This window comes from Ascaphus truei, chromosome 1, assembly GCF_040206685.1.
Source record: "Ascaphus truei isolate aAscTru1 chromosome 1, aAscTru1.hap1, whole genome shotgun sequence".
Lineage (NCBI taxonomy): Eukaryota > Metazoa > Chordata > Amphibia > Anura > Ascaphidae > Ascaphus > Ascaphus truei.
The window spans coordinates 514,150,258-514,177,919 of NC_134483.1; the positions used below are offsets into that span (position 1 = coordinate 514,150,258).

Sequence of the window (27,662 nt, forward strand, 5' to 3'; positions counted from 1 at the left end):
AACCCCCAAGGTAATGGGGTGGACGGCTTCCCCCCCCCTCCCCCGCAAGAGCTAATCCCGTGAAATGTTATCCTACAACTCCCTTTACATACTTTGATAACAGAAATGGGAACGCGACATAATATTGGGGCAGTTTATTAGTGAAGTATTTGTAGAATCAACACTGACATTATGAGCATCTTAAAAAAGGTGATCAACTGTCCTGAGCTAGATCATATGCTATAAAGCAGTCTCCATGCTAAGGAAGTTTTTAGCCCCACATATTTGAACAGCAAACAAGATTATTATTTTTTTAAAGGTGCTCTGCACACATTTGAGTAAATAAGACAGCATAAGTTGGTGGGATCTGGAAAAAATATGGCCATTGAATGATTTGTGTCAGTTCTCAGAAGGCAGGGCCTAGTGCTGCAATTGCTCTTTTCTCACCTTCTTCTAGAGAAGAGGGCTGCCACTTTTCCCTTGCCTGGGAAGATTTTTGCCCCATTTATTTGAATAAGGCTAAAAACCATGTCTGACGCACAGAAGACCATTTCACAGCACGCCGAGTAGGACCCACAGAGTTGCCCTTTTTATTTTGCAAAAGGAGACACTCAACATTGATAGAAATACACATGAATGAGAATAAAAATGTATTCAGCAGGGACCTAGGAGACTACACACAAAGTATGCTGCATCCCAGCTCTCCGGAGGCAGTAACTGGCACTGTAATTGCTCTTTTCTCACATTGATTCTCTCTCTCAGACAAAAGGTAGAGGTTATTATTCCATGACGGCGCTCTGTCTGTCACTCTCTCCGTTCAGCACGTTAAAAAACATAAAAGTGCAATGCACCTCGTTTCAGCTGCGTTTTATTTTTATGAACAAGAGCATTTACATATATAACATTCCCTTAGTGTTGTAGACTTTTCAGTCAGATTCCAGCAGTGCCTTGTTGCCTTAGACCAAGGGATGGGCAACTCCAGTCCTCAAGGGCCACCAACAGGTCAGGTTTTCAGGATATCCCTGCTTCAGCACGAGTGGCTCAATCCGTTGCTCAGTCTTCTACTGAGCCACGGATTGAGCCACCTGTGCTGAAGCAGGGATATCCTGACCTGTTGGTGGCCCTTGAGGACTGGAGTTGCCCACCCCTGTCTAAGACACACTTCATTTACTGTGCAAGGCCAGTGCAATCAATCATATCTTCTCATCGTGGCATACCAAGTGAAGGGCATTATAAATAGGATAGGTTTACAATATATATATATATATTAAAAAAAACACTACAGTTTAGTGATCCCACTGAAACAATATTCAATAAGAATGTTTTAACAGATCCACGAAAAAGGTCAACCGGTATTTAATGAGACTTCAACGTAAGCCATGGTGCCTTTCAAGACAAGGGTGAATAGGTAACAAATATACCAGAAAACTGTTATATATACAAAGATATAATATAATAATAACAATTATGAAAAGAGCTTACACTATGAGCCTTGAGTAACAACAACAAAAGAGCCCCCAAATAGTATAAGTGAGGCATAAGCTACATACAACGGTGTGCAAGCCAAGTGATTGTGGTGTTACACAAGTGATATGTGTAAGGTACGTGTGTCCGTGTACATGGTGCTGCCCCAATGGCTATACGCATAATTTACTGAAGCATGAGATCAGTTAGCAATTATCCTGGCACAATTGCAAGATCAGATGCTCTCCCGTATCGTCCAGTAAATGACTCGTGCTTGAAACGTCCACTGATGGACACACACATTACAAAAGCAGCCTCGCCACCTGTAGCACGATCTTATTGCACTTGAAATCCAATCAATGCTAAAGAACCTTACAAGAGCGAGGCTTTACAGGGAGGTAACTGCATATAGGATGTGTAGGGTGAGTGTCAGAGAGCAGGATAGTGAGTATTTCTACTTATGGTGCACGCACAGTTTCACTTGAATACATGCACCCGTAAGCACTTGCAGTTGCCCTTGGGTAGGAGAAAGCAGATCGAGAAATGCAACTGCAGCCCATTTTCAGCTCCATTTTGCAGTACGCAGCCGTTTAATGCTTGTGCACAGTAGTGACAATGAGGCTGATAATTAACAGAGATCAGATCACATAATCCTCTGCTATATCTTCAATGCCATCAGATTGATGTATTGATGAGTTTTCAGCAAAATCAGGTCTGGTTGAGCTTGTCCAGTATGAGCTGCAGTCATATTTGCAATGTGTAATCCTACATCCCTACCCATGTGTGCAGCGCTCTGCAGCATAACATTTCAGGAACTAGCAAATAACGAAGCACTCAATGATGAGGCAGGCTCTCCTTCAGCAGCAAACGAGTTAAACAGCAACTCAACCATCCCAATGATTAATTAGCGTCCTCAAACAATATCCCCCCTGCAATCCTCCCAGGGCAAGTCAGGGACAACATGTACATTTGCATTTCTCATGAACAGCTCCAGGATTGGTTTTAATCCATAGGCAACCAGCATGTCAAACAAACCATCCCCTGCTCTACCATTCACAGCAACAGAAGGGGAGGGGGAAAAAAGACGTGTTTCAATCCAGGGCAGGAATACATGTGCATGTTTGCGAAACCAAGGGCAAACTGCTGGAAGGTGGATCCAGATCCCCCCGCCTTCTTACCTGCTGCTTTCCTGGCTGCCCTGGCGTCTCCGGTCTCAGGGATTGGCAGCCTGGCCGCGGGCACGCTGCTCACAGTAACCAGGACAAAGCAGAGTGTGCCCCACGCTGCGATCATTCCCACGGGGATCCCTCTGCACAGGGGGAAGCCGCGGCCCCCTCCAACCTCAGACATCCTCTGCTCGCATGCTGGGCTCTGCCCTGGAATTCCCCCGGCAGGTCCCCTCTCTGCCAGGGAGCTGGCTACCTGTGCAGATGCAGAAGTGAGAGAGAGTCAGCTTCTCGCATTCAGGAACGTTAAGTCAGTGGAGTGATTTTATTGTATGTCTTTATTTATATAGCACCATTAATGTACATAGCGTTTCACAGTAGTAATACGCGACAATCATATAAATAACAAATAATCCAAATAACACATAATGGGAAGAAGTGCTTCAGGCATAAAAGTAACATTTAGGAAAAGGAGTCCCTGCTCCGAGGAGCTTACAGTCTAATTGGTAGGAAGAATGTACAGAGACAGTAGGAGGGCGTTCTGGTAAGTGCGTCTGCAGGGGGCCAAGCTTTATGTATCATGCGTATAGTATTAGCCACGGTGCGTCAGTGATCCACATTGATGTGAACAAAAGAGAAAAGTAGTGGGTACAGTGCCTGATTTCAGAAGTCTTTGGTAGTTGAAAGGTGTATGCTAAATTTAAACTGCAATTACAAGGAACCTTTTTTTTATAGCATGAATACCTTTTCATTTACCCTTTGTGCTTCTGGTCCTACAAATAAAAGGAGTCTTAATCTGTGCTCCTTGTATGTATGTATGTACGTCTTTTTATATATATAGCGCCATTAGTGTACATAGCGCTTCACAGTAGTAATACACGGGACAATCATATAAATAACAAATAATACAAATAACAGATCATGGGAAGAAGTGCTTCAGACATAAAAGTAACATTTCGGAAGAGGAGTCCCTGCTCCGAGGAGCTTACAATCTAATTGGTAGGTAGGGAGAACGTACAGAGACAGTAGGAGGGAATTCTGGTAAGTGCGTCTGCAGGGGCCAAGCTTTATGTATCATGTGTCAAGTATTATCCACGGTGCTGCTCAAATGCTTCTTTAAGCAAGTGTGTCTTAAGGTGGGTCTTAAAGGTGTATAGAGAGGGTGCTAGTCGGGTACTGAGGGGAAGGGCATTCCAGAGGTGTGGGGCAGTCAGTGAGAACGGTTTAAGGCGGGAGAGGGCTGTAGATACAAAGGGGGTAGAAAGAAGACATCCTTGAGCAGAACACCTTCAATGCGCCTAAAGTAATAAAGATTTCTAAGCAAAGCAGTCTGGCACTGAGGAGGTTAAAGACTAAAAATCACAGTTTTTATCCTTCAAACACTATATAGTTTAGCAATAAGGAAGCATGGGGACATGGCCCTTACAATTCCTTTTAAATGTGTACATTAACTTATTGTCCACATTTAAAATGTAATAAAAACCTGGGTTTAATCATACATTTAATGTGGCGCTAATGTTTGAAGAAATGACCTGTGCATTACTCACAGATGGACCTTGCTAGTAAACGATTTATATAGAAGCCAGGGGAAACGGTGAAATAAAATGTATCAGGGAGATGACAAGGGTAGTTTATCAAAATCTTGGGGCAATTCTGGTGCAACAAAAGTCCTACAGTTCAACTGATCTTGATAATAAATCTAGTGCTGCTTTTTGTGCGTTCAACAGGACCAGTGTTCTGGTCCAAAACATTATTTTTTTTATTTACTAAAAATTACACTTACTTGTAAAAGACCAAAACATAAATTTAAAAAAAAAAACACCTCTGCATTTCTAGTCTTGTTCTTTCATTTTAATAAAAATGTACTCTCTTTGGACGGTGCCCTCCTGCTTTCAAATACTGCACCTCTAATACACAAGAAGGTCAAATACCTATAATGTATCTCAGTTGGGAAGGCAGAATAACTCCCTGCTATTCTACATCAAACAACTCAAAGCCTCTCCATGGAGAGCATGACCCTACCACAGTACTGCAGGAGCTATTTTTTGGTGTGGGGGTGCTGTACATTCAACATTTGTAACATACATAACCAGAATGTAAACATTTATAAATCCAAGGGAGGAAGCAGCACCCCGCACCCTAGATTGCCACCCCGGTATTATGCCATCCCTACTGCAATGTAGAGCAGCACAGCTCTGAAACACATTGGGTACCAGAGAGGAACTCACAGGGGAATGGATGTTCATTACACAAGGTAACTGACAGCAATGAACAAACTCAATACATCTGTACCTAAACTTGATTACATCGCATCCCCCCGTGGCTACAATGTACCTATACAGAGATTGCAAATCCAATCACAAATACGCTCGTCTGGCATCTGAAAAGAAGAAGAAAAGTGGGAAGCCAGCAAAATAACTCTTCTTCATCCCAGCAAATCTCTTTGTAAAACAAAATCACATATCCATGTTCTCCTACACATTGCACCAGGATCCAAAAAGGAACCAGCGCAAAACAAAAAAATGCCAAGAAAGTGATCACGAAAGCCTGATCTCCGCAAGCACAGGTAAATAACCGAGTGATGTTGACCTAACGTGGTTAATAGAACTTTCCGGGACACTTCCCATGCATTTTGAGAATTCATAGTCCAGCGATCGGACATAAACGTGCTGCGTGTGTCCCCGTCCCCATCACTTCACCGGCTTCAGCACAGAGAGACAGAGGACCTACCTGCGCCTTGCACTGCGGGTCCCCCCTCCCTCCTGCTTTGGATCCCTTAATCTGCTACTAATGTCCAGCACAGCAGCCGTGTCAGATCCTTAGCCCGTGCAGCTCATCAGCTGGCGGGGGAGCACTGCTCCTGGTTTCCCCAAGTCCAACTTCTCTACTCCCGCTTCTCCCCCCCAAGCAATGTGCCGGGGACTGTGCAGCTCCTCCTCTCCCTGATCATCCTCCTGTGCAGGGCGGGGAGCTGCTGCTAAGCCACGCCCACAGAACGCCTCCCCAGAGAACAAGAACGGCTGTGCACATACTAAGCCACGCCCACAGAACGCCTCCCCAGAGAACAAGAACGGCTATGCAAATACTAAGCCACGCCTGTCCGGATAACAAACCACGCCTACACCGCCTAACAAGCCACGCCCACTACGGGTGACGTAAGTAACCCCCCCTGCTGACAAAAAGGGATCAAGGGATTAACGCTTTCAGCGCTGCAGTGGGCTGCTTTGCAATGCCTTCCAAGTGTGGGCAGCAAGGGGAGGTCGCTGGTGTTAACAAATATAGTGTCAGTTTAGGTTAATAAGTAGTAGTGGCACCCAGTGCCATGTGTGATGTGATCGTTGTTCACCATTTCTTTGCTGCAATATATACATATTAGATGTATTTATTCTGTTTACCCGGGTGTGAAGAAAAAGAAAAACAAATAGCACGTGATGTATCAAAAAGAAACACATGTCCCATTAAATGCAAAAAATATATTCTTCTGCGCAGAAACTACGGGAGGTGTTGATCCATTTAATGTAACCATGTATCTGGCATCATAACTCTGTGCCCAGGACATGCCTGGAAACGAGAGGTAACTTCTCCATGTATCATTTCCTGGTAAACCAAGTGTGAAACGGGGCGCTACGGATTTGTGCAAAACGAATTTATTCAGCCAATTTCCTGACGTTTCGGCAGATGCAACTGCCTTTTCCCAGTATAGCTAGCTGGCATGTATACGTGTCCGAAACGTCCGAAAGTTGGCTGAATAAAAAAGTTTTGCACAAATCCGTAGTGCCCCGTTTCACACTTGGTGTGCTGATTCTGGAGTACTGACGGATTCCCTGAACCAGCAGCCGCGGCGATTATATCCTTTTTCCCTTTTTTTTTGTGGTGTGCAGCATACATCTGTTATAATTTCCTGGTAAAACATTTTTATAAATAAATACATTTCTACAGGCTGCAAAAAAAAAAAGCCTTCGATTCATCAGAGAAATATACACGCTGCAAGATACTGTATGGGACATTACACCAGTTTCGACCTGGTTTTTCAGATCAGCCACATTATATGATTACGCCGTACTCTTCTTTGATGACTGGTGCTGTTTTCTCTGCAGTCAGGAGGTCCTGTGCTACTTCTTATTTTTGGGAGGGGGTTTGGGAGGGGGGGGGATCTTGGTGCATATATTACAGTTGGGATCTGGTAGAACCAACCCTAAAGGGTTCTCAGTAACAGCGCTCATTATGATATTTTCTTTAGGGTACGTTTTAGAGTGCTGTTTCTTTTCTATTTTGTTAATTAATAGGATATATATATATATATATATATATATATATATATATATATATATATATATATATTTATATATCCTTTCTTTTTTTTAAAGTGAGGATATAGGTTGCTAAATTAAAAAGGTATTCTTTCCACCTTTTACTATCACAGTTCAATCGCTGAGAAAATTGGACTTATTCACATTGCTGACTGAGGGGCCAGGCACATTTAGTAATGCCTTGCAGGCCTCTACTGCGTCTGATTAAAAGGGGCATCTCCCTTTTAACGCGTCCAAACTAAATACGCCTTTAGAGAAAGATAACAAAAGATCTGTGCCTGTTGGATTTGACTTTTTTGGAATCAGGAGTCAGCAGCACTTTTTTTTAAAAAGGTGCTTCAATCAATGACTGTGTGACGTTTTACACGAACATAGAATCGTTTTAGGGGACGGTTCAAAGTGCCAGGAAAGACAAACTCATTAAAAAAAACGTCATATTTAATTTTTTGATGTCAAGTGAAGAATATTTTATTCTCTTATTTTCATCGGGGTCCTGGGAAATACATTTTTATTGGATACTTATTCTCCTCTGCTGTATGTTGTCTCACTACTGGCAGCGTTGTAATAATCCCTTTCCCAACAGAGAACAGGACAACAATTTAGCTGTAGATTTCACAACTGACAGCTTTGTCGCCAAAAGACATTAAATAAAGAATGCAAAAACTTTCCGGAGCATTTCTGTGTGGAAATGTAAAAAACATTTTTTTAAATGACAAAATACGTATACTTGTTCTTTTTTTTTTTTTTTTTTTGTTTCCTAAGTGTCAGGTAGCTGTTTTTAACATATTAAACATGCCACTGTCCTTAGTTCACCTGGGACCCCCTGGGGAGTACCCGATTAACCACTTCACTGCCAGAGAGGCCAGCCAAGGTGTTGGATCTGTATCAGATACAACGTTTTTCAAGCAGTCCTCACCAAAGAGGTTAGATACATTTTGCAAAAAGCCTCCCGCTCACGTGGTTGCCACGAAAGCCTTAGAAGTATAAAATAGGACTTTAAAAGTCATGCTTATCTGTTTATAAAGGTGCCAATCGCCTGTTTTTGGTTCCAGCGCAAATAGCATCCTTATTTAAATATGATAAATCCAGTCATGTACTGTATGGAGTTTTAATCCTGACGGAGAAATGCACACGAAACAAGATAATATAGTCATTTAAATTATGTTGTGTTCGGCCGTAGCAAGGTGACAGTAATTAATACAGCACTAACTACAAATGCCTTACAAATCTTCTTTTCCATGGACTTCTTCTGCACATCATCTAACATACTACTTAGATTGCAAGCTCTTTATGAGAGACTGGTCACTCTCAATGTGTACCTTTTATTTTGATCGCTTATCTATATTTGTATTATATTTCCCTATATAATATACATGTACACCTATATATTATTGTGTCTAATATTGTATTATATGTCCCTGTATTGTGCATAATACATCTGTAAAAAGGCGTGTACACGATTGGCTGTGTATAAATACAAATATGTATGTATACTGTTGTCCTCTTCAACTATTCACATGCAATCTGCAAGTGACACCAGATCGCCAAGAATTGAATCAAGTACTATATAGGATCAGTACTCTAAAAATCTGATAATAAATATGTTGTTTTGTGAGATTCAGGTAACATTTCATACACAATTCAGACTTTGATCAGCCTTAAAACTGCAGATCTGTTGACCGTCTGTGAGTCGAACGCACCGAAAACACAGCTTCCCACCACAAGTTATTGTCATATATTTTAAAACTTGTTATCGCTTCAGAAAAATATTTTCCACAGGACATAGCCCAAACATCTCTGTCTACATAGGCTTGCTGCCTTTTCTCTTTCTTTGTGTTTATTTCTGTCAGGCAGAAGTTTTGCCGTTTTCATGTAACAGTTTGTGTGCGGTGTACATTCAAATAGCATTGTAGATAGCTGCACACAGTAAACACAAACTCTAGCAGGCTACAAGGGGCGTTCAAAGCCTGTCAGCTATAACCCTTCAGTGCCAGAAGGGCAAGGAAATCATTGTCTATTATATTGTAAAATGTTGTATAAAACACAGAGCAAGGTAATTTTACCATTCATATGAAGCGGGTTTCTTTGATACCATTATACAGTACTTTCCCATGCAAATGAGGTGAATTAATAAGCTCTTGATAGCTAACGCTTGAAAGACTTGTTTCAAAGTGAACGTTGGGTCTGTCATAACTCAGCACTAGAATTTCACTGAACAAGAGTGTGCTGCTATTCAATACTGCCTGCCGCGAAACAGAACAATAGCGAAATGTCATTCCGATAAAACACAAACACCGACAAAATAAACTCTTCGCTTTGGACACTTCCTTCTGCAAAGAATAGAATCGCTTTTTCGGCAAATTCTGTATGTAACCCTAATCCTCACCGCCAATTCATTTGGGACGTAGGACGCGCCAGTAAATCTGTAGGGCTACATCAGCTTACACACACAGGGTATTTATTGCACGCAATTTTGGGGGATGATGACAACATTTGGGATGTAGTCTATATAGTTTATATCAGGGGTGGCCAACTTTGGTCCTTAATGGCTATGAAAAGGTCAGGTTTTCAGGGTTTCCCTGCGTCAGCAATGGTGGCTCAACTGAGCCACTGGTTGAGCCACCTGTGCTGAAGCAGGGATATCCTGAAAACCTGATCTGTGAGTGGCCCTTGAGGACTGGAGTTGGCCACCCCTGGTTTATATTAACATTAATATTTTTTCGCATTTGCCTACCTGTGCAGATAGTGCTGCATTTTGATCTAAGGAATCACATTTTCCCTTTTTTATTTTGGTTTTACTAGTCTGGGTATCTGCACAGAAGTAAGGTGTTCTAAAAGGAATGCAATACCATGAGCTCCCGTCTCCGTCTAGAAGCTCCTTGTTAAGAAAGCAAAAAGCCCTTTAGAACTTGTTACTACTACACGTGACAGTAAATAACACTGATAGGGTTAAAGTAGAATTAGCCTTTTTATGCAGGGCAAAGTCCATCAATAGCTATTAGCAGGATGGACAAGAACGCAAGGACCATGCTTCGGATTGTTGTACACCTATGAATGCTGGGAGCATATCCCCTTTACACTCAGAATCTCCACAGCTGGCTTACCGCTGGAGGCAGGGTGCTTGATGTAAAGGTGCATTCCCACGTAGCCAGCCAAAAAACGGAAATTAATAGCAAATTGCGTTTCTTAGGAACCTCTAAATGAGGGGAGTGTTTGTGAATGAAGTGTATTCGTTACCTTAAGCCCACCCTGCCTTTTATCAGGGAGCCAATGAAGAGCAAGGAAGGGGGGAAAAGCCGGGGATCGGTCTGTGAAAACTCTTGTTGAGTAAACAGAGACATCAGACAAAAGGGAGCACCCTGGAGTAAATCTCCCCCCCCCCCCCCAAGTCTTTTTTTACTATGTTTATAAACATACTTTTAAAATAGCATTATATAAGACGTTGTACCCAGCGGCACTCAAAGCACTTTACAATATAGCGAGATACACAGCTCTGTACATAGAATAACACATTTTTGAAACTCTTGAATCTGTGCCGAGGACAGCTCACGGGCACGCGCAGGGGGGGGCGATCACGCAGGCCACCCACATTGTTGCAATGTGTCTCATCGCGGCCAGCGCGAGCGCCCGCACCAGCTCAGCGCCACCCTGGACGCAGCCTTACATAGGCACAGCTCTTGCGGAGCTTACAATCTATGATTGGTGCCTGAGGCACAGGGAGATAAAGTAACTTGCCCAAGGTCACAAGGAGCCGACTCTGGGATTTGAACCAGGCTGTTTTAAAGTCTATGTTGTTTTCAAAGTCAATGTCTTCACTCACTGAGCCACCTATAAATACTGATAGGCGGACGATTTTGTCACAAAAGGCATCAATCACCCAGATGTAACCACATAAACATGTCACTGTTATAAGTACAGGGGATATTGTCCCCTTAAAGCAACATTATTTTATATTCTGATATGCCCTATTCCCTAAGCATTTGTTCTCCCTCTCTCAACAATTTGCCTAAATCACTAATATTTCTGTTTTGCCCTGCGGGTTCTATCACAAATCAGAAATGGAAAATGGCACCGGGAGAGAAGGAGAGAGGGAGAGAGGGAGAGAGGGAGAGAGGGAGAGAGAGAGAGAGAGAGAGAGGGGGGGGAGAGGGGGAGAGGGAGAGAGGGAGAGAGGGAGAGAAGGAGGGAGAGTGGGAGAGAGGGAGAGAAGGAGGGAGAGAGACCCTTTGTGCTCAGTTTTGCCTGACCTGACATTGGTCTTCAGTGGGGTATGTCTTATACTTTTCAGCATTGTGTCATTTAATGGCTGGCAAGAGATAAAAGGGGGCAGCTGGGGTTGGCCATGAGTAAAAAAACAAGGATAGAGAGAGACAGGCTTTATGGCGCTAAAGTGCATGTTTCTGTCTAGTCTGTCCAAGGACAGGCAACACTGATAACAGGGAGCTGACAAACTGTAGGGAAGGCTCTTGGACATAGGCTAAACCAATCCGCCTTTTACCTTGTAAGGACACATTTTCTCATATACCATGGTGTCTAGTGGACTTTTGTTTACTAGAAATAGCTTTAAATAAAGTCATGGAAATGCATAAGTCAAATCATTTTAATGCAAAGATGAACATATTTATGGTATAATGGACTCAGCAGTTAAAGATGCAGTCACAGATAAGACCAAATTGTACTCACAGCAATAATATGTCCAAATAGGTTGCCAAAATGTGAAATATATTAAGGGATTCTTGTTTTCTGTGTTTATTTTCTTGTAAAATCGGTGGCTCTTTAGTTCATTTTTTAAATATTTTTCCATATGACAAAAATTCAGTGATTTTCAGTGTTTAAATAATGTATGTAACACCTTCCCCCCCTCTCCCCTCCCCCTCCCCCCCAAGGGAGATTTGGTTCTGGCTACCGGGTGTAGTGCTGCTCACCTGTTAGGCTCTCAGGATTCAGAGCTTCCGCCGGTGGTAGTGGGGATAAACAGGACAGGTTTTCGGATCTTATCTGCTGTCTCTTTGGTGCAGCGCCTCCATCCAACAGGGCCTATCGTAGATAGGTGCAGTCCCTGCAGGGAACCTCTCTTCCCTCCCCCTGAATGACTGTGTAACAGGGACTTATCCCTGTTTAAATAAAGCAGCATCAGAGCTCTGAGAATCCAGCAGAGAGATAGTTAATTGCAGCCACTCAATTAACTAGTCTCCATCTGGACTAATGAGAGCTCTGTAAAAAGCCTCATGTGAGACACAGGAGAGAGATTCCTTAGCTCACATTTGGGCTGGCATAAGGAGAAGGAGGACTGTATAGCTTTTCCTTAGCCCACAACTGGGCTAACCTGAGAAAAAGATGATGTCTTGATGCACACAGAAGGACTGTATGATGACAGCAAGACAAAGGGATAAGACCTCTATACCTGGAGACAGACATTTCCATAGCACACAAGGGTGCTGACCCAGGAGAGCAGAGAGGCCTTCCCCTACAGCTACAACAACAAAAACAGATAAGAGACTTTCTTGGTGGACTGTTGTATATCTCTATATATATGGTTGGGTGGTAATCAGTTTAGCTACCCACCCAGTTAGAGAGGGCTGGAGTAAAGGTTTAGATAATCTCCAATGCGGAGTAAGCCTTTATTTTGTTTATATTTAATGTTTTGCCTTGTTAAACGAACAGGCGCAATAAAGCCGGGATTTAATTTCACCCTAATCGGTCTCCATTAAATATACCTCTGCACACATCTCTTACAGACTGCATCCTCAGGTAGGAGTAAAACAAGGGTCTTTATTCTTACAGCATACAGCACATCTTCTGGGTCACTGGAGCCAACCCAAGGAGCTTGAGGCCCCAGGAATCTCTCCTTAACTCCCCTACTCCCTGCTGGAGTAAGGAGTAACAGCTCCCACTCTCCTGAGGGAGGGGACATGAAATAGCTCCCTGGCTCCGCACACAGAAAATATCCTTTTCCCCCTGAGGGGAGAGGATAGAACAGAACCAAACCTGGCTGAAGAACAGGAACGCACACTCTTCCCCCTAAGGGGAGAGCACAGAGTAAATTTAGGCTGCAACCAAGTTTTGTTACCAGGGGAGGGTCCCAGGTCATAGCCCTGGTTATGGGTAGCACCTTGGCCTTGGGCCCACCTCCCCTCTGTCACTACTAAAGAGTTACTTACTACAGCAAGTAAGAGTTACTTACTACTACAATGATTAACCCTAACACTGCCTGCCCTGGTACCAGGACTTATATGTTAGGCAGAGGAATTTAGTAGCCTAGGGGTACATGGCTACATGCTCCCCCTGGTGGAACCCTCACATCCCATCTGAGGCACCCAAATTGGAGAAGAGGATAAACATATCATTGGAAAACATTGGAATAAACATGAGTACAACAAGATCCTGCCTTCACTGAAGAATCTATACTCATACATCAGTAATAATGCTTTGGATCAGGCTTGTGAACCATCCTGCCCTCATCATACGGTACTGTTACCGAATAGCAATGCTTCTGGCACCTCTCTGAGATATACTCAACCCTGTCCATGCAGATGTTCCTGCCTACCTTCCATACTCTGACTAGGTAGGACACCTTCTCCTCATTATAGTAGCATGAGACATTACCTCAGGCAGCTAGGTAATCTAAAACAGCATCTCTGACCCATTCCTCACTATTAGCTTCCACGTCTCTCATTAGAGTGCAGGGACATAAGGCTAATCATATCCGTGAGATTTCCTATAGCATTGGACCACTATACGATCCACCCGACTATTCTTAATTAAGTTCTGCCCACAGGCTTGCCTTGGCAGTACCCAAAATAGTGGCTCTTTGGATAGGGTCTCCTTCTTCACCACCTCCAGGCCTGAAGGTGACATCACCCCTAGTCTGATATCTCTATCACGATCCTTAAGGATCTCTGCTGTTTCCTCGGGGGTAAACTCTCCCTCCTCCCACCAATGAACCACTGTGTTGCCTTGTATTTATAGAAACCTAGTCATATTCATGTGTGGCACATATCCCTGAAACATTGGATCCTACCATGGTTCTACCTTTCCCACACTAGAGCTAGGCATATCAACACATTCATCACGCATTGAACCAACAGTAGATGGTCGTCTGGAACTGCCAGATGTACAGGATCCTTCCCGGGAAGACATAGTATAATCCAACATCCCACCTCTTGAACCATGTCTCAATGTCTCAGGCGCCTTGCGCCTACCTCGGCCCATCACCGCACAAGTACCTTGTGGCTATCTGGGTCCTCGGTGGCCTTACAATCTCGGGCCTCCCCTACTCCCTGGTGGGGTAAGGGGTAACAGCTCCCACTCCCCTGAGGATGGGGACATGAATCAGCTCCCTGGCTCTGCACATGGGAACACATCCTTCTCCCCCTGAGGGGACAGGATAGAACAGAACCAATACTGGCTCAAGAACAAGAACACACACTCTTCTCCCTAAGGGGAGAGCACAGACTACATTTAGGCTGCAACCCCTTTTTGTTACCAGGGGAGGGTCCCATGTCATAGCCCCGGTTATGGGCAGTACCTTGGCTTTGGGCCCACCCCCCTGTCACTACCAGGGAGTTACTTACTACAGTAAGGGCAATGATTAACCTTAACACTGCCTGAGCTGGTACCAGGACCTATATGTTAGGCAGAGGAATTTAGTAGCCAAGGGGTACACACATGTATAAAAATAAAAAATAGCAAAACAGTATCATTCTGTCTTTAGGATTTTTGCATTTTTTAACACACATATATACACATTTCTATACACAAAAATATAACTTGTGATTGTAATCAGAAATACTTTTGTTTCTTACCGAACGAAAAAAGGATTTCAACCGGTTTTGCACCGGCATCATAAGAGAACAGTCAGGGACGTTTTAGAGCCGCATTTCCATAGTGTAGATGGATATCTGTGTACTGGGGGCAGGGGATCTGTGTGCTGGGGGCAGGGGATCTGTGTGCTGGGGGCAGGGGATCTGTGTGCTGGGGGCAGGGGATCTGTGTGCTGGGGGCAGGGGATCTGTGTGCTGGGGGCAGGGGTTCTGTGTGCTGGGGGCAGGGGATCTGTGTGCTGGGGGCAGGGAATCTGTGTGCTGGGGGCAGAGGATGTGCTGGGGCAGGGGATCTGTATGCTTGGGGCAGGGAATATGTGTGCTGGGGGCAGGGGATCTGTGTGCTGGGGGCAGGGGATCTGTGTGCTGGGGCAGGGGATCTGTGAACTGGGGCAGGGGATCTGTGTGCTGGGGGCAGGGGATCTGTGTGCTGGGGGCAGGGGATCTGTGTGCTGGGGGCAGGGGATGTGCTGGGGGCAGGGGATCTGTGTGCTGGGGGCAGGGGATCTGTGTGCTGGGGGCAGGGGATCTGTGTGCTGGGGGCACGGGATCTGTGTGCTGGGGCAGGGGATCTGTGTGCTGGGGCAGCGGATCTGTGTGCTGGGGGCAAGGGATCTGTGTGCTGGGGCAGGGGATCTGTGTGCTGGGGGCAGGGGATCTGTGTGCTGGGGGCAGGGGATCTGTGTGCTGGGGCAGGGGATCTGTGAACTGGGGCAGGGGATCTGTGTGCTGGGGGCAGGGGATCTGTGTGCTGGGGGCAGGGGATCTGTGTGCTGGGGGCAGGGGATCTGTGTGCTGGGGGCAGGGGATCTATGTGCTGGGGGCAGGGGATCTGTGTGCTGGGGGCAGGGGATCTGTGTGCTGGGGGCAGGGGATCTGTGTGCTGGGGGCAGGGGATCTGTGTGCTGGAGCAGGGGATCTGTGTGCTGGGGGCAGGGGATCTGTGTGCTGGGGCAGGGGATCTATGTGCTGGGGGCAGGGGATCTGTGTGCTGGGGGCATGGGATCTGTGTGCTGGGGCAGGGGATCTGTGTGCTGGGGGCAGGGGATCTGTGTGCTGGGGCAGGGGATCTGTGTGCTGGGGCAAGGGATCTGTATGCTGCGGACAGGGGATCTTTGTGCTGGGGGCAGGAAATATGTGTGTGCTGGGGGCAGGGGATCTGTGTGCTGGGGGCAGGGGATCTGTGTGCTGGGGGCAGGGGATCTGTGTGCTGGGGGCAGGGGATCTGTGTGCTGGGGGCAGGGGATCTGTGTGCTGGGGGCAGGGGATCTGTGTGCTGGGGGCAGGGGATCTGTGTGCTGGGGGCAGGGGATCTGTGTGCTGGGGGCAGGGGATCTGTGTGCTGGGGGCAGGGGATCTGTGTGCTGGGGGCAGGGGTTCTGTGTGCTGGGGGCAGGGGATCTGTGTGCTGGGGGCAGGGAATCTGTGTGCTGGGGGCAGAGGATGTGCTGGGGCAGGGGATCTGTATGCTTGGGGCAGGGAATATGTGTGCTGTGGGCAGGGGATCTGTGTGCTGGGGCAGGGGATCTGTGAACTGGGGCAGGGGATCTGTGTGCTGGGGGCAGGGGATCTGTGTGCTGGGGGCAGGGGATCTGTGTGCTGGGGGCAGGGGATGTGCTGGGGGCAGGGGATCTGTGTGCTGGGGGCAGGGGATCTGTGTGCTGGGGCAGCGGATCTGTGTGCTGGGGGCCAGGGATCTGTGTGCTGGGGCAGGGGATCTGTGTGCTGGGGGCAGGGGATCTGTGTGCTGGGGGCAGGGGATCTGTGTGCTGGGGGCAGGGGATCTATGTGCTGGGGGCAGGGGATCTGTGTGCTGGGGGCAGGGGATCTGTGTGCTGGGGGCAGGGGATCTGTGTGCTGGGGGCAGGGGATCTGTGTGCTGGAGCAGGGGATCTGTGTGCTGGGGGCAGGGGATCTGTGTGCTGGGGCAGGGGATCTATGTGCTGGGGCAGGGGATCTGTGTGCTGGGGGCAGGGGATCTGTGTGCTGGGGCAGGGGATCTGTGTGCTGGGGGCAGGGGATCTGTGTGCTGGGGCAGGGGATCTGTGTGCTGGGGCAAGGGATCTGTGTGCTGCGGGCAAGGGATCTGTGTGCTGGGGCAGGGGATCTGTGTGCTGGGGGCAGGAAATATGTGTGCTGGGGGCAGGGGATCTGTGTGCTGGGGGCAGGGGATCTGTGTGCTGGGGCAGGGGATCTGTGTGCTGGGGGCAGGGGATCTCTGTGCTGGGGCAGGGGATCTGTATGCTGCGGACAGGGGATCTTTGTGCTGGGGGCAGGGCCCGGGATCTGTGTGCTGGGGCAGGGGATCTGTGTGCTGGGGGCAGAGGATCTGTGTGCTGGGGCAGGGGATCTGTGTGCTGGGGCAAGGGATCTGTGTGCTGCGGGTAAGGGATCTGTGTGCTGGGGCAGGGGATCTGTGTGCTGGGGGCAGGAAATATGTGTGTGCTGGGGGCAGGGGATCTGTGTGCTGGGGGCAGGGGATCTGTGTGCTGCGGGTAAGGGATCTGTGTGCTGGGGGCAGGGGATCTGTGTGCTGGGGGCAGGGGATCTGTGTGCTGGGGGCAGGGGATCTATGTGCTGGGGGCAGGGGATCTGTGTGCTGGGGGCAGGGGATCTGTGTGCTGGGGGCAGGGGATCTGTGTGCTGGAGCAGGGGATCTGTGTGCTGGGGGCAGGGGATCTGTGTGCTGGGGCAGGGGATCTATGTGCTGGGGCAGGGGATCTGTGTGCTGGGGGCAGGGGATCTGTGTGCTGGGGGCAGGGGATCTGTGTGCTGGGGCAGGGGATCTGTGTGCTGGGGCAAGGGATCTGTGTGCTGCGGGCAAGGGATCTGTGTGCTGGGGGCAGGAAATATGTGTGCTGGGGGCAGGGGATCTGTGTGCTGGGGGCAGGGGATCTGTGTGCTGGGGCAGGGGATCTGTGTGCTGGGGGCAGGGGATCTGTGTGCTGGGGCAGGGGATCTGTATGCTGCGGACAGGGGATCTTTGTGCTGGGGGCAGGGACCGGGATCTGTGTGCTGGGGCAGGGGATCTGTGTGCTGGGGGCAGAGGATCTGTGTGCTGGGGCAGGGGATCTGTGTGCTGGGGCAAGGGATCTGTGTGCTGCGGGTAAGGGATCTGTGTGCTGGGGCAGGGGATCTGTGTGCTGGGGGCAGGAAATATGTGTGTGCTGGGGGCAGGGGATCTGTGTGCTGGGGGCAGGGGATCTGTGTGCTGGGGGCAGGGGATCTGTGTGCTGGGGGCAGGGGATCTTTGTGCTGGGGGCAGGGGATCTGTATGCTGCGGGCAGGGGATCTGTGTGCTGGGGCAGGGGATCTTTGTGCTGGGGGCAGGGGATCTGTGTGCTGGGGCAGGGGTTTCAGTACCTAATCGCCTCCCTCCTTCCCGCACGGCGCAGGAAGCACACTCACATGAGGACACTCCCCCAATTTCGTTCTTGATTTTCCTGTCTTTATCAGTTTCAACCGGAGGAAAAACACTGATTGGTCGGTTGTATTTTATCGGTTAAAACCAAAAATCCAACATTATATTTGAAGGCTTTGTTGGTCATTTTGTGAAGACACGCTAGCCTGAAATTCAGGGTACAGTTTCTCCCCCCCCCCCAATCTTCCCTCCCTGTCTTTATATTTTGGGTCCAAGAAAAAAAAGAGTGTAAAAGGCGCTCCTATATGTGGAGTGTATACTAAATAAAAAAACATTCTTCAAATAGTAATGGTGCTATCTACAAATACTAGAGTGATATAATTGTAATAACCTCCAGTGAACAAATATCAAGGGAACGATGTCAATGAAGTGGGAAGGATAACCCAAACAAATGAAGTGCTCAGTGATAATAGCGAAACACAAGTTGCAGATCAAAACCCTATGAAGGATGGTCCAAGATCCTCTTCAGTGGAATAATGTAGCGAAAAGTTTGGGGAGCACAGATGTCCATTCATTTTTGATTTTATATATATATATATATATATATACTGTATATATATGTATGCATGTCATTTCCCAGAATCCCTTGTTGCAGTGGAAGCGCTGTATGCTGGGTATAATAGAACAAGGGGATCTTTATTTGAGCACTCACTGCATGATGTTCTTACACAGCGATGCAAGTGTTCAGAGGGTTCCTTGACCCTGATAGTATGGGGTCATCTTTCTGGGTCAGATGTTCCCTCAGTTTCAGGACTGAGAGTGGGCCCGCTCATCCCGCCATGGGAGAGACTCACAGCACCAACTGCTCTCTTTCTTCTCCAGAGCAGGACTACTTCATTTTTGGCTCTCTTTCTCATCAGGAAGCAGAAGGGGCGGGCTCATGGTCTATACCTATCCCTCATAGGCTTACACAGGCCATAAGTCACCACCGCATTTCTGTCCATCAGAGAAGAGTACAAGGGGGGGGGGGGTCACTAGCCCACAGAATTAACCTGTTACTGCCTGCAGCTAGCAGGAACTTACATAACAGGGAGGGGAAAGACAGGCAACAATAACATACACTGTTACACATGTAAAAGGCACACAGTGATATCACATGAATCTCCTGGTACTGTCCGAAGGTGTTAAAAATGTTCCCTATTGCATTGTCACAGCAATATAGCAATTTCACAGCAATATATTCGGGAGTCATCTGGTTTTGCAGACAATACGGTTGGCGGCTGTAAGTCTAATGTATCTGGGCAAACATTGATATGCTGCTGGGCAGGTGACTGTCACTTTAGTAAACAATGATGAAACATTTGATAAGAAGTTGAGCCCGCGGAGAAAAATCAATTCACCATTGTTGCTAAATCTGGAAATAAACAGAGCAACCAGTGCACAAGTGACACGAGCGGCTCTCCTTTGTGATACGTAGTTGTTGTTTCTGGAATCACATTTGTATTGCAGCTGAATTAAAGAGGAAAGGAAAATAAGAAAGGATGGCAATGAATTGCTCTGTACCAAGCACAATACCGGGGTTTCCTCAGTGGCACAAGTGGTAGCTGAGCCCACGTACAGTATTGTGATTGCATCCACAAGTACATGTGTGACGCGGCCCTAGTCAAAATCCTGATTTTTCAGGGGGGGGAAGTTGCAAATCTCCAGATCAACGGCCTTACTCTAAATACGCCAAAGCGGCCAGTTTTTGGGCCGAAAATTCTTCCTGACGGCAGAGGCGATTTTTGGATGTAAATGGCATGAACAGGCACTTCTGAGTGTATAGAATAAACCCCAAAGTCTCCAGGGGAATCAAATTCTATAAAACGACCCCAAAAGACCAAAGGGTCAATAAGATATCATCTGAAGTGGCCATACGGGATGTTTTCAGACGGAAATCCGTATTGTCTTGACTGCGGATTTTGGTCGGACGACGGCCCGAATGTCCGCTGCGGAGTATATTATTATTATCATTTATTTATAACGCGCCAACATATTCCGTAGCGCAGTACAATAGAGTATATTATTATTATTATCATTTATTTATAACGTGCCAACATATTGCGAAGCGCAGTACAATAGGATTAGAGGAGGAAAATAATAAAATATCAAACATTTACATACATTGGTACAGTTTGTAAGGCGGGTCCTTGCCCCAAGGAGATTACGCTCTATAAGACAGGGTAAGTGGAAACATAGGGTACAGGGGGTAAGAAGGTTGGTGAGTTTCTTATAGCTGCTTGTTATGAGAAGGAGTTGGCGTTGGGGAAGAAGTAAGTGGGGTTGTGCAGAGATAGAGCTGTGAGAGCAGAGTAATGTGTGAAGCTGGAAATGCTTCATTGTACATGTAGCCAGGTCCCCTCTGGCTCCCCAGACATTTGGTTCTCTCTCTCTTACCTGCAACAGTGTCAGGGCAGTTGCAGGGGTGATTGTGTCACCGGGGGCTCCCGGCGACATCAGCTACAGGGCGCCGCCATCTTGTGTGCGCTCATGCACGCGCACGCGCAGTATTGCCCCAGATGCGATACCGGAGCCATTACAGGGAGTGAGAAGAGGCGCTCCATAGTCAGGGACATCCCCCAGTTTGCACATGTGCAGTTAGCAGTGGCGGCGGCCATTACACAGCGCGCACGCGGCCCCAATGTTAAAGAGAGCCATAAAGGACTACAATTCTCAGCAGCCTCTGGGGACTGCACTTTCACCCTGGTCACAGGCAGCCAGACAGCCAATAAGGCCTCGTTCAGGGTGTCAGCTGCAGGACTCGGAGGGAGGGCGGGAGGGAGGCAGTGCAGCAGTTTGCTGGGCGAACTGTGTTTATCCCCCAGCAGACTTTTCAGCGTTGGGGAGGGGGCGGGGTTACACACAGCAGGGTAAGTATCGAGGTTGCAGTCATGAAATCATTCTGAAGAATGATTTCATTGGCTGCCTAGGTCCCAGTGACGCTGCTGCAGCTCCAAAAAACGAAATTTTCGTTTATTGAAACTGTAGTCCGCTTCAACTCCTGGCTTCGGAGACAGGGCGGTTGCTACCCTGACAACCAGTATTCAAATTGAATACTTTGTTTCTCACGGCAGCACGCACGGCAGCACGCCCTCCCTCCGAGGCCATCACCCTGAACGAGGCCTAAGGCTGACAGATTCTCATACTGCAAAGTTGCAACAATGTTGTGTGAAGACAGGGATTGTCAGTTAGGACCTGGGACACAGAGAGGGGAGGGTGTGTTTGTGCAGGGAGGAAAGTAGCCTCATGCACTAGGCCAGAAGTCTCCCCTTAGGCCCCAGCTAGGCCCTACTCACCTCAGCTTGTGGTTACTGCAGGGACTCCCCTTAGACTAGGGACAGGGTCCTGTAGAACCTAGACAAGTGAGGGTCCAGCAAAGGAAACGTAACTATCCTGGCAATTGCTGTGAAGGTGAATTGCGTGAAGGTATAACATTCTCTGCGTTAGCAATGATAAGAGACATTATAAAGGTGGATCACTCCATGCGGGAGCCACCCACCGTTGAGGCGGAGGCATCTTGGATCATCTCCTGGAGCAAGGGATTCCATGTAAAGGTCATCTGCGCACCCGGTAGCAGGAGCACCGGGCAGGTATTATCCAAATCACCAAGTGCACCACCTATACACTTCATCTTAGTGGGCAGCGCTGTCCCACACGTGGGTGGGGTTGTGGGACTCTTGGGACTTTGGGTACAAGGACTTTGGGAATACTGTGTGGGGTTAAGACCCTGTGAGGTGTGTGGATAGTTGTGCTTAGTAGTGTTACAGTGTGACACTGAAGTTATGTGCTGTTGATGTCATATGGTTGATGCATATGTATTGTGTTTTATCTGCCCATATAGTAAACCTGTGTTATATATACCTTGGTGTATGTGGTTCATATATGTGAGTCCTGTGTACGGAACATTCTACACTCCTAGAATCCTGCACAGGTGGAGGCGTTGTAATTAGAAGATCGGTCCAGAGGATTCACCCCAGGCTTTCACTAGCGGAGGCTCAGACCTCCTGTGAGCCTGACAGGTATGCTGCACCACACCTAGTAACATATAGGTTCCCCTTACATACGCCATATATGCAATTGGGTGGGGGAATACCCGTTACATACATATGAAATATTTGACTGAAAACCAATAACAGAGCAGCGGTAACATCAGCCGGCGGCTGACACCCTTTGGCCGCCGCCTTTGATGCGACTCGGGTGTTTTTTCTAAGGCCGTGCTCATGGTGGCGGTGTTGCTACGTACTCGCGCTTGCATTCGTGTACACTTCCGGGACTCTTACCTGATTTCCTATTGTAGTTCTTCCAACAAATCAGGGGAGCTCGTCTCGTAGTTATGAAATAAAGAAACACTACATAGTGTAATACTGTTGTGAATAAATTTGTGCAAACAAAGCTCAAAAATGACTGCTCACAATAGAGCAGTCAGATTCAGGCAGTCATCCAACTTAAGGGGTGGATGTTCCCTGTGTATACAGCAGCCACCAGCCCCCAACCTCCAAGGAGATAAAAAGAAGAAAAGAGACCATATAGTGCAGATGGTATTTAGTATTAAAAGGGGATTAAAAAAATGCAGGCTTACACTTCATATGATCGAGGTAGGCAGTATGATATTATAGGTAGTGGGTGCTCATCTGGTCGCGATCCTTTTGAGTTCCTCACTATCCTCTGCTCCACCGCAATACTCTCGCGTCCACGCCAGGCACTCCCATTGCGTCACTTCCGGTTGTTGGGGGTGGACCTCAGTTGTTCGTCCTCTTCGGTATGGGCTGAAACACTCTACATGTTTCGCCGTTGTTAAGGCTTCATCAGGAGTGTCTGTTGGCTGCTAAACTGGGTATTAAATACACTAAGGCCCTCCCTCTCTGTAACATTCTATTGGCCAAACAATTATGACTCACAGGCAAGCAGAGATAGTGGGAGTTGATTAGGTGCACGTAAATTTGAGGTGATTAGGTGCACGTAAATTAAAATTGCAAGTAAATTTGAGATTTTGAGCTGCAGTCGAGTGACGTCAGCGTCACATGAGCTGGTTCAGCCAATGAGGGTGAACCAGCTCTGTGATGCATATAGAAAAAAGAAGCAAAAGGCGCACTGCCAGGGAGTCAGGTGGTGAAAAAATAAAATCCATTTATTTCAGAACATATCTGATAACAAACATCACCCCAGGGGGGGTAACAAACAACCTCCTACGCGTTTCGGACGGGTAGGTCCTTTATCAAGGAGTGTGGAACATATGGCAATCAGGGTGTCCTATATACCCCCAGTAAATGAGGCAAAATCAAATCACCTGGAAAAATCGCCTCAGAGACCCCATTGCGCATGCGCGTGACATCACGCAGGGTGCCACCGTCGCTAGTCAAACATCCCCCGGTAGGCACCCCCCCCCCGCTATCGCCACGCGCATGCGCACCCACGAGAGGAGCACCTAATGGATCCACTACAACCCCAGGTTACACAGCAATCTAAAGAGCTCGGCCCAAACCCTACCGCGCATGCTCGTGACGTCACGCGAGGCGCCACCGTCACTAGCACAGCATCGACTGATGGACACGCCCCCCGCTCGCCACGCACATGCGCACAGCAGGGTGCAAATCATATTTGTAAGTGAATTTTAAATTATTGGTATTAAGATTAATATAATCAAAAAAAAGCGTGCAATGTGACCAAATCCCCTTCCCAAATCATAATGAGGTCATCAATAAACGTCTAGGGTTGATAGAGAGACTTTATTGAATGTTCAAGTTAAAGAGGGCTCTAGAACGGATATTACACAATATAACAAATGTAGTCAACAAGTTCAAAATATTATTCGCAGATATTGGAATATTCTATCATTAGATGCGAGTCTAAAAAATTGTATTACATACGGTCCGCGGCTTGTTTATCGGAAAGCCAAGACAATCGCTTCTTATGTGGCTCCAAGCTATGTGAATACATCTACTAATACTAGAAATTTTATCACAAAAGGGTCCTTCAGATGTGGAGGATGTAAAATCTGCCAATTTATGGTACCCGCAGTCCAATTTGAAAGTGCTTCGTCTGGGCGGTCATTTCCTATCAAAACCTTTATTAATTGTGACACACAGTACGTGATATATCTTCTTACGTGCAAATGTGGAATTAATTATGTAGGAAGAACAACGAGATCCTTAAAGGTTAGGATATTAGAACAGATAAGGTTAATTAAAAAACAAGACTATTCACACCCAGTTTCGAAGCATTTTTCAACTTGTGATAAAGGAGGGATAAAAGGTTTAACAGTGAGAGGCATTGAAAGAGTGTTTTTGAACGAGAGGAAAGGCGATTTGCGCAATCTTTTGGACCGCAGGGAGGCTTACTGGATATTCATGTTACAAACTAGAGCCCCCTGCGGTCTGAATATTGAGTGGAACTTGAGCCACTTTTTGACCTAAATTAAATTGTGTGTACATGCTTCTGCTTGAGACTTAATCGTGGCTCTTATACTATCTAGATCATTATTATTGTGTCTGTTTTTTCCACATAAGGTTCACTTACTATCAGTGAACACTAGGAGTTATTCTGATTTATTGTATTGATTAATTAATGATGTAGGTATTATCATTATTCATTTTTATTAATTTGTATTAACATTGTAGGTTCACTATTGCATACTCCAGGGAGGATGTATACATTTCCAGAGCAGTGTGATGTCCATAGGATTTTTTTCATTGATTCTATAGTAATGTGTTTAAGTATTGTATGGATATTACGGTGCTCTGGTTGGAATTTATGTACATGTTTTTATGTTTAGTTAAGTATTTTTTTGATGTTCATTTAATGTTGTTTTACATGTCTTTATTGTGGAATGTGAGGCAATTGAGAAGGGTTACCTGCCCCTATTGTATACAGTATTTTACGCTTTATACCCTATGTTTTATTATTTGTGAACATGGGTGTTATATTCATATCATAAGCGCTGATATACACTTTTATTTTCATAATTCTCTGATCATCCAGGGCCGTCAGGAGCGACATCTAGTAGGGGGGAGTGTAAGTTACTTACTCCAATCTTTGATTGGTTTGGTAGCGGCACCTCTGTACCTATGGGAGGCCGTGAGGGGCGGACCTTGGGGGCGGAGTATTACTCTGTTGTTATGAACCATTAGCTTACCCATTGAGTGTCCTTCCCTGCTGTGCGCATGTGTGTGGCGAGCGGGGGCGTGTCCATCAGTCGATGCTGTGCTAGTGACGGTGGCGCCTCGGTTTGGGCCGAGCTCTTTAGATTGCTGTGTAACCTGGGGTTGTAGTGGATCCATTAGGTGCTCCTCTCGTGGGTGCGCATGCGCGTGGCGAGCGCGGGGGGGGGGGGGGTGGCTACCGAGGGATGTTTGACCTGCGTGACGTCACGCGCATGCGCAATGGGGTCTCTGAGGCGATTTTTCCAGGTGATTTGATTTTGCCTCATTTACTGGGGGTATATAGGACGCCCTGATTGCCATATGTTCCACACTCCTTGATAAAGGACCTACCCGTCCGAAACACGTAGGAGGTTGTTTGTTACCCCCCCTGGGGTGATGTTTGTTATCAGATATGTTCTGAAATAAATGGATTTTAAACTGACTCCCTGGCAGTGCGCCTTTTGCTTCTTTGTTCTATATGTATCTGGATTACCTCCATGGCTGGCACGCCACAGTGGACCCCCAGAGACAGCAGAAGTGGGTAAGGATTATACATCTTTATGTTTGACCATTATAGTTGAGTACTCTAACTTGGACTGTCTAAACTACCATGAGGATATTATTCTACATGTTGTTATGAGTGACTCACAGGCCATTTCATTTTAAACCCACACTGCTATATTGAGGTCCATGAAGATTGTTATTTGATGATCTAGTTGTCACAAGATTGGAGCACCCCTTGACTCTCTTTTCCCAGCTCTGTGATGCGTCCGTGACACGTTCGCCACGCCCCTGATGGCCTCCCCAATCTCCTGCAGTCTGGTGCACACATCGCTGGGGCTGCAGGAGTGCGCGTGGTGGCGCGCACCATAGCGCGCGCCAGAGCCGCCACCATGAGCTCGGCCTAAGAGTGTCTGAGGTGAAGTGAAAGAATTGAGCAGCAAACAGACGCTCCCACAGCAGAGATGGAAAGGGAATATATAGAATTTGCCTCTATGGCTCATGAGATGTACTAAAATCTTCCAGCTGCTAAACTATCAAAGGAAGGGTATCCCCCTGAAAGGAGCCAGAAGGTTATTTTTTTTAAAGGGCTTTGCAGCCAGGAGACTTTAGTAAATAGATCGCCTTATATCCTAAGGTTTAGCACCTCTTAAGAGACACGGCCCAAAATTAGCACACATAATCATCAAACCCTCTCTTATATTTATATAGCACAAGTATAACTAGTAGTAACAAACCTGCTCAGTCTCACTGACTTTCTGTCCCCAGGGAACTCGTGGGACCCAGATTTACAGGAATTTATTGACAGGGCTTTTTGACTAATTATTCTCTAATTTTATTAAATCTCTCACCAGGAGTCCCTTTCCCTGATAAGATCGCAATCTCAGTTAGTTAGTTAATGTAACTCCTTCACTAATTTGCAATATGCTTCAGACTGCTGGCAAAGGAGTAAAAGAATGTATATATACAGTATATATATATATATGTATATGTGTGTATATATATATATATATATATATATATATGTGTGTGTGTGTGTGTGTGTGTGTGTGTGTGTGTGTGTGTGCATATCTATCTGTATATCTATCTATATATATGCACACACACACACACACACACACACACACATATATACATATATATATATATACAGTGGTTGACAAATCACCAAAAAATCTACTCGCCACACAAAAAAAATCTACTCGCCACCTAGTAACAAACGTGTGCTGCTTGGGCCAATATTTACTCGCCCGGGGGTTAAATCCACTCCCCCGGGGCGAGCAAATGTATAGGTTTGTCGAACACTGCATATATATATATATATATATATATATATATATATATATATATATATATATGAAAGAAAAAAGAAAAGAAAACAGGCGCACACCTAGTGCATTAAAGTTTAACAATAATTTTATGGAACAATTAAAACCAGACAAATGCCCACTCACAAGTATAGCGTTATTTGAAAGCAGTTATGAGATTGGCTCCATTGGTGGTGCAGCAGCTAGAGGCAGTCAGGAGCAGTCAGCTAGAGAGCTAGAGGCAGTCAGGAGAGGCCTCGGTTTCCTGGAGGGACTTCCGTTTTGTGCGGGACACCAGACCGGGTGAGCGTCACTTCCGGTGAAGGAGACCGCGCACGAGAGGACACCATTACAGACTCAAACGACAACACTGGCTTATGAGGGCCAATCTCATAACTGCTTTCAAATAACGCTATACTTGTGAGTGGGCATTTGTCTGGTTTTAATTGTTCCATAAAATTATTGTTAAACTTTAATGCACTAGGTGTGCGCCTGTTTTCTTTTCTTTTTTCTTTCATAGGTATTCCTAGGGAGTTGTGATCCCTTACAAACGGGCTGCCTATACCTGGATGC

The 27,662-nt window shown here is 46.5% G+C and overlaps 1 protein-coding gene across 6 annotated transcripts in view; it reads right to left on the reverse strand.

Annotated features, from left to right (window-relative positions):
* The window catches only part of FGFR3 (fibroblast growth factor receptor 3), a 109,265-nt gene extending 103,731 nt beyond the window's left edge, over positions 1 to 5,534 (reverse strand). For all 6 annotated transcript variants that reach the window (XM_075571186.1, XM_075571181.1, XM_075571178.1 and 3 more), the window contains exons 1-2: positions 5,336 to 5,534; positions 2,622 to 2,861 (exon numbers count right to left, since the gene is read on the reverse strand). In XM_075571186.1, coding sequence (XP_075427301.1) covers positions 2,622 to 2,793 — 172 coding nt within the window. In that variant the 5' untranslated portion in view covers positions 2,794 to 2,861; positions 5,336 to 5,534. The remainder of the gene's footprint in view (positions 1 to 2,621; positions 2,862 to 5,335) is intronic.
* Positions 5,535 to 27,662: the final 22,128 nt, after the last annotated feature.